The sequence below is a fragment of the Cetorhinus maximus genome, chromosome 18 (genome assembly GCF_964194155.1).
Source record: "Cetorhinus maximus chromosome 18, sCetMax3.hap1.1, whole genome shotgun sequence".
In the NCBI taxonomy this organism is placed as follows: Eukaryota; Metazoa; Chordata; class Chondrichthyes; order Lamniformes; family Cetorhinidae; genus Cetorhinus; species Cetorhinus maximus.
The window spans coordinates 50,524,248-50,536,708 of NC_135896.1; the positions used below are offsets into that span (position 1 = coordinate 50,524,248).

Consider the following 12,461-nt stretch of genomic DNA (forward strand, 5'->3'; position numbering starts at 1 on the left):
GTCCTGAGGAACGAGTCAGCAAATGGCTGTCACTCATTTTGTTTAGCTGAAACAGGCACAATGTGTGTACATGTTCTTTCTGTCTGCAAAGAACAGGCCCCTGTTTATATTAATATATGGCCAAGTCTGGCATCAAGGAGCCCTAGCAAAACTGGAGTCAATGGGAATCAGGGGGAAAACCCTCCACTGGTCAGAGTCATACCTAGTACAAAGGAAGATGGCTGTAGTTGTTGAAGATCAATCATCTCAGTTCCAGGACATCACTGCAGGAGTTCCTTAGGGTAGTGTCCTAGGCCCAAACATCTTCAGCTACTTCATCAATAACCTTCCTTCCATCATAAGGTCAGAAGTGGGGATGTTCACTGATGATTGCATACATTCAGTACCATTTGAGGCTCCTCAGATACTGAAGCAGTCCATGTCCAAATGCAACAAGACCTGGACAATATCCAGGCTTGGGCTGACAAGTGGCAAGTTACATTCGCGCCACACAAGTGCCAGACAATGACATCTCCACCAACAGAGAATCTCACCATCACCCCTTGACATTCAATGGCATTACTATCGCGGAATCTCCCACTATCAACATCCTGGGGGGTCACCATTGACATGAAACTGAGCTAGACTAGCCATATAAATACAGTGGCTACAAGTACAGATCAGAGGCTAGGAATCCTGCAGCACGTAACTCACCTCCTGACTCCCTAAAGCCTGTCCACCATTTACAAGCCACAAGTCAGGAGTGTGATGGAATACTCCCCACTTGCCTGGATGGGTGCAGCTCCAACAACACTCAAGAAGCTTGACACCATCCAGGGCAAAGCAGCTCAGTTAATTAGCACCCCATCCACAAACATTCACTCCCTCCATCACTGACAAACAGTGGCAACAGTGTGCACCATCTACAAGATGCACTACAGGAATCACCAAGACTCCTTAGACTGCACCTTGCAAACCACTACCACTCAGGACAGGGACAGCAGACACATGGGAACACAACTACCTGGAAGTTCCCCTCCAAGCCACTCACCATCCTGGCTTGGATACAACCTCTCAGCATCTAACCAACAAGTCCTCTAAGAATGTTATACATTTCAATAAGCTCACCTCATTCATCTAACTAGGAAAATAAGAATAAAGGAATATACACGAACACAGGAATATAGGTCCATTCTACTCAATCGGTCCTCATAGGACAGACAACCCTCTCATCCCTCATTCTAGTGACCTTCATCGCAACCCCTAAGGTAAAGAAAACAAAATTACGATGCATGAGGCATCGCTCAAAAAGTTTAATACCAAAAGGCAAAACGTCCCTTTATGATTAACTCGATAGTCATCCAGCCCAGGGGAACAACAGTCATCATTTGGAATAGCTGTAAAAAGATATCTTGAACATCACATAAACTTCATATAAGTAATAAAACATTTTTTCCACTAAAATCAAAGAAAACCTGACTTTGGAGCGCCCTACTTGATTTCAGACAGATATGAAGAGACTCACGAGCCACAGTACCAAGAAAGGAAAGACTCAGCAGACGCAATATAGCACTTGCAGCAAGGGAACGTTTTAAGCCATTTCCCAACAGCTTCCATGAGCTAAACTCACACAGAAACCTGAAAAAAAAATCAGACAGGTGTGGGTGAGAGGCAGGGGTTATTGTTTCATTGAACTCGGTGATCTTTTCTCTAAAGTACACAGACGCCTGTTCTTTCCCAACCCAAAGGCCGTCGCTTCCCTTCAAGCCTCACACCAATCACTTCTTCCTGACTCGCTCACGCAGTCGGTCAAAGGTCAACGTCGTAAATAAAAGTTGAAGGGGAAGGAGGGAGCCGTATTTACGATGGTTGTGACGTATTCAGGGGTGGCCGGGCCGCGCGGCAGCTTCACTTTACGGCAGTGCCTAGTTGAGAGTGGAAACGGCCTCGAGTTATAGGCTATTTGGCGGTGCCGCTTGCGTTTGGCTTCTCCTCAGCTTCGGGTTCATCTCTTCCCACCCGCCCCCGCCCTCTGTGCCAGTGTGGGTGTCGGGCTTTGCCTGACAGGCCTGCTCCTCTGCAGCCTGGTCTAGTGTGGTCCGGTCGGTTGCGGGATGTGTGAGTACTGAGGGCGGGCAGCGAGTCTTCCCCCCCCCCTCCCTCCACCCTCTCGGGTTGGATCATTTTCTCTCTCTCGCTGCTTTCGGCCCTCATGCTGTCGCCGCGTTTCTCCGCTCTTTAGGATGTCTGATGTACCGCCCGGGCCCAGCGTGCTCTCCCCAGCCCCCGCTGACATCTCTCCCTTCGCTGCCACTCTCAACCACTCGGGAGCCTACGGCCAGCTCCCGGGGCCGCAGCCAGGAGGGGGCGGCGAGCAGGAGGAGGAAGCTGCGGCTCAGGACGGGACAGGCCAGGAGCACGGCGAGGAGGGCGGGCCACAGCCGGCGAACAGTGTTGGAAACTACTCGGAGCCGAACCGAGCCAAGAAGGGCGTCCTGCACCTTCACCACCACCATCACCACCACCACCAGCAGCAGCAGCGACTGCTCAACGGCTGTGTTATCATAAACCCTGAGCTCCACTACAAGGCGGAGTGCAAAGGCCGCCTGTCCTGCACCGAGGCCGCCGCTGCCGCCGAGTTTCACCCCGGACTGTCACTGCCCGAAGCTGGCAGGAGGAGAGCCGACGCCAATTATTGTGAGGGTCCCAACGTAAACTATGCGAACCAAAGGACTGCCGAGGCGGCCGGGTCCGACACTCACAACCCCAGGGATGGACTCGATCGGATTGGTATCAGCACAGATGATGAAGAGCAGTACAACCTGGCCGCCTCGATAGCTGCTTGTAGTTTGCATCCGCAACAAGAGTCCGACACGAACGACAGGATACGATATGTTGGCTATGAGTCAGAGTTGCAAATGCCAGATATAATGAGGTTGATCACGAAAGATTTGTCTGAACCTTATTCCATATATACATATAGATATTTTATTCACAACTGGCCGCAGCTTTGTTTTCTGGTAAGTGTGGCTGGGGAAGGGGCTATATAATATGAAAGTTATATCTAAAACAATGCTTTTGATAGAAATTTCTGTATAACATCTTGAATGTAGCACCTTTTTTGCATGGACTAAATATAAGTTGCCAAAAAAGTCACTTTAACGTATTGCATGCTGACTCCCACACTTTCAGTTGCAACTAATAATTGTCGTGTTAACGAGTGCAATTTTATTTTTGTGTAATCATCTAGGCTTTGAGAACTTATTGGAAAAGAATGAATTTGTCTTGCTATTTATAGTCTTCAATGTGATGAATAACCTTGACTTTGCAGTCCTGTTTAACGTGAAAGACTTCATTCAAAGGCTTACAGGCTTGTTCTAAAATCCATTGAAATCCTGTTGTATGGAATGGGCAGAAAGTTATGTATCACTAGACTTACTTACATTTGGTACATTGAGAGATTTTCTTTAATGGTAACACTCGTCATATTAATACCACATGTTCTAAGCACGTTTTGAATTCCTCTGATTTACTACAGATAACTGATGTGAAAATCATTTCTGTCTTCAGCATTTGTTTTTACCCGAAATAGGTAAACAGTGGAGGTAGTTTGAATGTTTTTGATTCTATGTAAATACATATTTAAAACCTTAAGTCACCATTAGTGACTGAGAAATGAAGAATGCTTTCCTGGCTCTAGATAGCAAGCCATAGGGCACAATGCAATTTTTTGAAAGTAGGTGCACAGAGTATACTAGTGCAGGAATATTCATATTTATGCAATTGGTTTTAGCAAATGGAGAATATCAAAATGCATTCAACAACAACTTATGTTCATAGAGATTGATAAATTTGTTTTTAAAAGTTAAACTTCAAATTCATAGGATGACACAAGATTTTACATTTTAAGACTGTTACTGTAACTAAAGAGTAAGAGCACAACTTACTTAGTAAGCATTACCTTTGTAGACAACTTATACTTTAAACCACAAAACAGAACATTCCCCTTTTTGCTTTTAGCAAAACTAAAAAACAGACTTCACAGATATACTTTACATTGTCCTTTAAGTAGCTGTGCCTCGGGGAGGTGATGGCGTGGTGATATTGTTGCTGGACTAGCCATCCAGAGACCCAGGGTAATGCTCTGGGGACCTGGGTTTGAATCCTGCCATGGCAGATGGTGGAATTTGAATTCTATTTAAAAAAATCTATGAAACCATTGTCGATTGTTGTAAAAACACATCTGGTCCACTAATGTCCTTTAGGGAAGGAAATCTGCCGTCCTTATCTGGGCTGGCCTACATGTGACTCCAGACCCACAGCAATGTGGTTGACGCTTAAATGTCCGCTGAAATGGCCTAGCAAGCCACTCAGTTGTATCAAACCGCTACAAAGTCTCAAAAAAAAGAATGAAACCGGACAGACCACCGGCATCGACCTAGGCACCGGAAACGACAACAGCAAACTCAGCCCTGTCGACCCTGCAAAGTCGTCCTCACTAATATCTGGGGGCTAGTGCCAAAATTGGGAGAGCTGTGTCTCAGACTAGTCAAGCAACAGCCTGACATAGTCATCCTCACGGAATCATACCTTACAGATAATGTCCCAGACACCACCATTCCTGGGTATATCCTGTCCCAATGGCAGGTCAGACCCATCAGAGGTGGCGGCATATTACTTACTATAAAGTAAGAAGGGAGTTGCCCTGTGAGTCCTCAACATCGATTCCAGACCCCACGAAGCCTCATGGCATCAGATCGAACATGGACAAAGAAATCTCCTGCTGACTACCACGCATCGCCCACTCTCAGCTGATGAATCAGTGCTCCTCCATGTTGAACACCACTTAGAGGAAGCACTGAGGATGGCAGGGATGCAGAATGTACTCTGGATGAGGGACTTCCATGTCCATCACCAAGAGTGGCTCAGTGGCACCACTACTGACTGAGCTGGCTGAGCCCTAAAGGACATAGCTGCCAGACTTGGTCAGCAGCAGGTGGTGAGGGAACCAACAAGAGGGAAAAATATACTTGACCTCATCCTCACCAACCTGCCTGCCGCAGATGCATCTGTCCATAACAGTATCAGTAAGAGTGACCACCGCACAGTCGTTGTGGAGATGAAGTCCTGCCTTCACATTGAGGATACCCTCTATTGTGTTGTGTGGCACTACCACCGTGCTAAATGGGATAGATTTTGGACAGTTCTAGCAACTCAAGACTGGGCATCCATGAGGCACTGTGGGCCATCAGCAGCAGAATTATACTCGAGCACAGTCTGTAACCTCATGCCCTGGCATATCCCCCAGTCTACCATTACCATCAAGCCAGGGGATCAAAAAAAGCCAATTCTCTGGGAACCAATCCAAGGTAACTTTTAGCCGCCAGGGGTTTAGTTCTGTTCCCTTCCTTTCTCAGCCCGGAAACTTTTAATCTCAGAACTGTCTTTCACAGTGAGTTTTTTCCCCCCTGGAGATTTTTCCTTGAGCTCAAGCTAGATGAATCTCCCAGCCTCGTTTTAACCCTTCCATGAATTAGGTCTTTTCAATCAGAGCAGAGCTCCCACCTGCATTACTGTGTGTGAACCACAGCATCTTGCTGCCTATTGCTGCTTGCCTTCTCCTGGTTCTGGCAGACTAACTTGTCTGAGATTATCAGCGATACCTTAGAAGCCCTTCCCCTCTCAAAGCCCATCTTGATGGCAACATGAATCACATGGGTCTTGTAGCCAGGTATAAATGCTGATTTGCATTCCTTGAGACCCCAACGCTTTTATATTGGAAGTAAATGGACACTCAACTGTTTGCAACCTGACATTCTCAACATCTTCAACTTTGGAGACTTTGTCTATCCACTGTTAGACTGCTTCCATTGTCTCCAAGTATAAATACCTAACACCTTGCACCTTCTTCCCAGTAAAACAATCTGGGCTTTCTTTAATCTCGAACAATCAAACCACCCAGCCTTGCTATGAGGCAGACTTCAGGACACGCCCTTCATTTACCTTTTAATTAAAAGACAATCCCAAAACATCATAATTTTAAACTTCAGAATTGTAACACATTTTTATGTAATAAAAACAGGAAATACTCAGGTCTGGCAGCATCTGAGGGGAGAAACAAAGTTAACTTTTCAGTTTGTGACCTTTCATCAGAACTGGGAAAATGTTGAAAATGTAATCGCTTTTAAGGAAGTGAAGTGGGAGAGGGTGGGAGAAAAAAACAAAAGGGAAGGTCTATCATAGGGCAGAAGGGATTAAATGACAAAAGTGTTGATGGGGCAGAATTCAAGGGAGTAGTAATGGGACCAGTAAAGAAACAAAAGATGGGTCCAGAGGAAGTGCGAATAGCAGAATAATGAATAGCTGCCACCTGAAGGCAAAGTTAAGACCGATACATGCTAAAAAATAAAATGGGCAGGGGTAATCTTGCACCCCACTAACCCCTGTATTCGACAGATCATGCTCCAGCATTTCTGCTCTCTCCAGGGTGCTGCCACCACCAAATACCTCTTTCACCCCTCTTTCAGCATTCTAAAGAGAACATTCTTTCTGCGACACCCTGGTCCACTCATCTATCACCCCAGCACTCTGTCCCCTTCTCATGGCACCTTTCCATGCAAACACAAATGTAGCACCTGCCCTTTTACCTCCTCTCTTCTTGCTGTCCAAGGCCCAAAACACTTCTTCCAGGCGAAGCAGTAATTTACATGTACTCTGTCATCTTCAGGGGACTCAGCAAGCCAATTCTGAAGATGCAAGCCTATGGGCAGAGGGCAAGTTGCCCTGATTTTGTGGGGTGGGGGAAGAAAAACAAAGGTGGTCCTCAAGCCAGGGTTCTGTTCTCTCTGCTTCTACTTCCATCATTTCTTTGCTGCAGGATTTCTGTGGTCAGCTTCCGACAGTATTGTCTCTTGCTGGATGAGGTGTTGCCACATGGTACAACTTGTGGCAAGTTCCTCCCATGCACCAATATTCATTTGTCTCCTTTTCAATGAAGCCCTCAGAGTGCCCTTAAAATGTTTTCTGTCCTCGAGGTTGGGTACCGTCCTTAAGTTGTGAAAAGAGAATCTGCTGAGGAAGCCAATTGTTTGGCATGGGGATGCAGTATCCAGATCAGCGGAACAGATTTCACATGATCGTAGTTGTAATGCTGAAGGAATTGGTTTCGGTGAGGATGGAGTTTGTTAATCTGTCTTCCCATATGACTGAGTATCTGGTGGAGACACCACTAGTGGAAATTCTTCAGCACCTGAAGACCTTTGAAAAGTGACCCAAATCTCGGTATCATAAAGAAGGGGTGGGTGGTGGTGGTGACAACAGCAGCGCTGTCGACTAAAGCCTTTGTCCTGTTATGGAGATGTCTGTTGTCGAAGACCCATTTGCACAATTTTTGGAAGCTGCACTGGCACAGCTGATTTCCATGTTGGATGATCTCTTCAATGATATTTTCAGAAATGTAGCTGCTGAGAAAAAGGAAGTGTTCAATGACTTCTAAAGTGTCTCCGTTAATGTTAGCTTGTAGGTGCTTGTACAGAGGATTTTGGTCTTGCTGATGTTGAGTGAGAGATCAACCCTTTTGTATGCAGAATTGAAGATGGCCTGAATGTTATTTGGAGTGTGGGCCACAACTGTGCACTCATCGGCATATTGTAAGTCTTGGATATGATGGAGGGTCACCTTCGTCTTGGCTCTCAGCCTACTGAGCTTGAAAAGCATCCTGTTGAGTGAAAACTCAGTCATGACTCCTTGTGGAAGTTGGTCACGAATGAGTTCCACAACTAGGCTGAGGTAGATAGTGAAGAGAGTTGGCGCAATCTCAGTCTTGCTTGACATCTGCCTGGAAATGAAAGGGCTCGTGCTTCAATTCATTGCAAAAGACAGTTGCTGTTATACTGTCATGTAGGAGTTGCAGAATATTAGCAAATTTTGCTGAACATGAAAGTCTCTGGAGGATTTTCCAAAGGGCTTCACGGTTGATGGAGTCAGAGATCTTTGACAGATCGATTAAATCACGTGGAGCTGTTTGCATTGTTCCAGACATTTTTCTTGAATTTATCAAGTGACAGTGTCTGTGATTTCCCTGGATGGCGAGAAACCTTATTGGGTCTCTGGAAGAATGTTGCCAATAGGAAGAAGGCAGTTCAGCAGGATTCATGTGAGAATTTTCAATTTAATGCACTGTATTCGCTGCTCAATGCAGTCTCATCTACATGGGGAAGACAAAACACCGATTGAGTGACTACTTTGCAGAACTCCCCTCAGTCAGCAAGCATGACCTGAGCTTCCAGTGGCTTGTCGTTTTCATTCTCCACTTGGCTCTCATACTGACATCTCCATCCTCTGCTGACTGCAGTGTTCCATTGGGGCAGAATGCAAGCTTGAGGAACAGCATTGAGGCACTTTACAGCCTTCTGGCTCAGCATTGGGAGTTCAACAATTTCAGACTGTAACCTCTGCCCCTCACCCAACATCCCCCTCCCTCCTTCCTGCCCTGCCATTTCGCAACCTTTTCTTTGCGGTCCTGTCTTAACCTTGTTTTGTGTTTTTGCTTCTAGGTGACAGCTGTTCAATATTCTGCCATTCACACCTCCCCTGGACCCATCTTCCGTTTCTTTACTGGTCACATTACTACTCCCTTGGACTCCGCCCCACCATCACTTTTGTGTCTTCTGCCTTAGGAGAGAGCTTCTCTTTTTTGTTTTTTCTCATCGTCTCTCACTTCACTTCCTTAAAAGCGATTACATTTCTAACATTTACCCAGTTCTGAAGAAGGGTTACAAGCTGAAACATTAACTCTGTTTCTCTCTCCACAGATGCTGCCAGACCTGAGTACTTCCAGTATTTTCTCTTTATTACATAAATACAAGTGTTACAATTGTGAGGTTTACAAGATTATGATGTTTTGGAACTGTGTCTTTAATTTAAAGGCAAAATGAAGGGGGACATGTGACCAGTTCTGAAGTCTGCCTGAAAGCAAGGCTGCATGGCTTGATTATTAGAGAAAACCCCATTTGTTTTACTGGGGAGAAGATGTTAGATGTTTATACTTGGAGACAATGGCAGCCTAACAGTGGATAGACTGAGAGTCTCCAAAGTCCCAGATAAGTGTTGAGAATGTCAGATTACAAATAGGCTGCCTTCAGATGGTTCATTATTATGCCATTCACACCTCCTCTGGACCCATTTTTCTTTTCTTCACTTGCCCCATTGCTACTCCCTCTGGCTCTTTGCCCTACAAACGCTCTTGTCATTTAATGTTTCCCGTCTTCTGCCCTATCACAGACTTTCCCATTATTGTTTTTAGCGCCTTCTCCCCTTTTCACCTTCTTAAAAGCTATTTTATCAGAACTGGGGAAAATTAATGATGTATGGTTAAGGCCTGAAATGTTAACTCTGTGGCTCTTTCCAACTATGCTGCCTGACCTGCTGAGTATTTCCAATATTTTCTGTTTATATTTCAGAGTTCCAGCTTCTGCAGTATTTTACTTTTGGTTTTGTATTTATGTAGTGCTTTGAATGTATGAAGACCTCCAGAGGTGCCTCAGAGGCATCATCAGGCAAAACTTGACACTGAACCATGTACAGCAATCTTAGGGCAGATGACCAAAAGCTTGGTCAAAGTGGTTGGTTTTAACGAGCGTCTTAAAGGGTGAAAGTGAAGTGGGAGATTTAGGGAGGGAATTCCAGCGCTTTAGTGCTATATCACCTGAAGGCATGATAGTGATTACAACCAGAGATGCTCAAGAGGCCAGAGTTGGAAGAGTGCAGCTATCACAGAGGGCTATCAAGCTGGAGGGACTTAAAAAGAAAGGGAGAGGTGAGGGAATAGAAATCGAGGATAAGAATTTTAAAATCCAAGATGTCGCTTAACCAAGGCCCAAGATATTTAATGGAACTTGGTGCAAGTTGGAACACAGAGCAGAGTTTTAGATGGCATCATGTTTATGGAGGGTAGAACATGGTACACTATCTAGGAGTGCATTGGAATAGTCAAGAGGCAACAAAATCAAGGCAATGATTTCAGCCTCGGTAATACTACTTTTGTATGCTTGTCTAAAATGCAAATACTATACATATAAAGCTGAGAGTTGTATGACTTGCATTTATAATTTGCATTCCTTCTTGCTGTTCAGTGCTGTTTTGCTCAAAATTTTACTTTGAATGCGTTTGGGAATCTATTTCTGAATGCAATAATTCTGCTCCTGGTTCCTTGATTTAACAGAAGTAACACTGCACGTTTAAATGCTTTCTTTTAAGTCAGCTGTTACTGACTCCTAGTTAACAAATGCATTAAGTGATACAGCATGAAATTTCTATTTGGGGGGAAAAAAGACTTGTCCTTTGGACGATACGGCCACATCCCTCCCAACTAAGAGGATTTTGGGCTCCCTGAGAATTAGTGTAGTCTTTGTGAAGGTGCTCCCATGGTGATTGTGGGTAAAGTTCCAGGAGTTCTACCCAATAACAATAGCCTTTACAATCTGAGGGACTAGCTAGACCACTTTCGAGGACTTAAGAATCATGTTACCAAAACAAATAAACCTCAAGTCAGCTACTGGTTAATGTTATATCTCAGGAAGACCCGAATGTGAGTTGCATTACATAGGGCCGCTAATGCTTGTTAATGGCCAGTGGCAAAATCATGGCTCAAACAGTTGAAGTTGATTAAACTCAGGATCAAGCTCACCATTGTTCATTTCTATAATTTACTTTTGCTCCTTGTGTAAATTTTCTAATATATTTACGGTGACTGAGTTTCTACTGATCATTCACATCCCATGTTAAATAAATGAATGTCTGTTTAGTCGGTGCGTACGAGTGACTGCAACTTTGGTACCTGCCAAAGTCTCATTTGCCTTCGTTATTTTGCTTGCTTGTACAGCTAGTGGATCTTTGCTATTTTTATTGCCTCAGATTTTTATATTTAGACAAGACCAATCAGCACCTTCTTTTGGTAATCTTTGACTTCAATAGGTAACGTGGAATTGGAATTACATGTAGGCTAGACCAGGTAGAATTGGCAGATTTAATGAACCTGAGTTTTGGGTGTCAGTTCAGCTTCTGCTTCTTTTAGTGTCAGTCCACAAATTGTGATCTAGTGAATTCAGCTTCATAAGTTGTTATTGGCAAAGCTTGAACTTTTGTCCATTAACATAACCACCATGCTATTATGCCCATAAAGCTTGATCTATGGTCTGATCGATCTCAGTATAGTTGTCATTGTTTCTGGTAAATGGAGGGAGGGAAATTGACCATTCCCATTCACTGAGTCCTTGAGAAAAGCGTGCTTAACACCAGGTCAGGTTCAATTTCCATGTTCCTTTTCCTACCTACTCCCCAACTGCACCCTTATTAAATACCCTGCTTGTACATCGGGAATAGTTATTTTGGTGAGAAATCGGTAGTTGGCCTATGCTGCCAGCTCCCCCAATTTTCTTCTAACTTTCGTCTGTTGAAAACAGATTCTTGCCCTACATAAGCATGCATCACCTTCTGGGGGTTCGGGGAAGAAAATTGGAGAGGAGGGTTCACTTCTTAGCTCCACAATCCTGCGTGATACCTGTGCTCTTCTAGTTCTAGCCTTTTGATTATCCCCAATTTTAATTGCTCCATGATTAGTGGTCAACTCTTCAGCTGCCTGGGCCCTCTGCCTTGAAATTCTCTTCCTGAACATCTACCTCGCTTTCCTCCTTTAAGCCTCCTCTTTGACCAAGTTTTTGGTAACTTGCCTTAATGTGGCTTCATGTCAAATTTTGTTTTATAAAGCCCCCGTGAAGTGCTTTGGGACCTTTTATAATATTAAAGGTGCTATATAAATACAAGTTATTTTGCATAATAAATTGTAGATTGTAAATTGAGGTACATATGTCTATAAATGTTATAATATAAATTGATTGTATTTGAGTCAATATCCCAGTAATACCAGGATATTGGTTTTTATAGAGAGCATATCTTTAAGCATTTTGCTAAAGGAACTTTTCAATCCTTTTTTAAATACAGAGAAGCTCTCTGAGTAGCGGACTTGAAATTTGGACTGTAAGAATCTTATTAAGGATTCTTACCATTATGAAAGTACACCAGTATCTGAAGCTGGTAATTGCAAGATTAATTGACATTCAAATTCTAGCTTTATTTTCAATTTTTTTATGGAAGTTATAGCACTAATTTGGTTCTGAAATCTTGATATATATCCTATTCACATTGTCTTTTATTTACCTCAAAAGATTCAAATGCTTTTGATACACTTAAATGTTTATGCTGTATTCTGGCTAATTGGTCCTATTTCTTTAGCTCAACTCCTCATCCTACCATCTCCCCAGTTTTGTTTTTAGTATTATTTTGGTTTTGTTAAAGGGCAAATTCTGTTAAATTTATAATAAAAATTCTAAATACTACATCATCAAATTTACGCTTGCCTTTACTTGTAGGGCTTAATTCATATTGACTTCTACAGTGGAAAAATATTTTTTGAATGTACTGAA

At 43.7% G+C, this 12,461-nt stretch overlaps 1 protein-coding gene across 2 annotated transcripts in view; it reads left to right on the forward strand.

Annotated features, from left to right (window-relative positions):
• Positions 1-1,646: 1,646 nt before the first annotated feature.
• Positions 1,647-12,461, forward strand: part of naa30 (N-alpha-acetyltransferase 30, NatC catalytic subunit) — a 36,529-nt gene continuing 25,714 nt past the window's right edge. For both annotated transcript variants that reach the window (XR_013579479.1, XM_078562695.1), the window contains exon 1: positions 1,647-2,999. Coding sequence is in view for 1 of the 2 variants with exons in the window: in XM_078562695.1 (XP_078418821.1) it covers positions 2,223-2,999 (777 nt within the window). In the remaining variant the exon portion in view is untranslated. The remainder of the gene's footprint in view (positions 3,000-12,461) is intronic.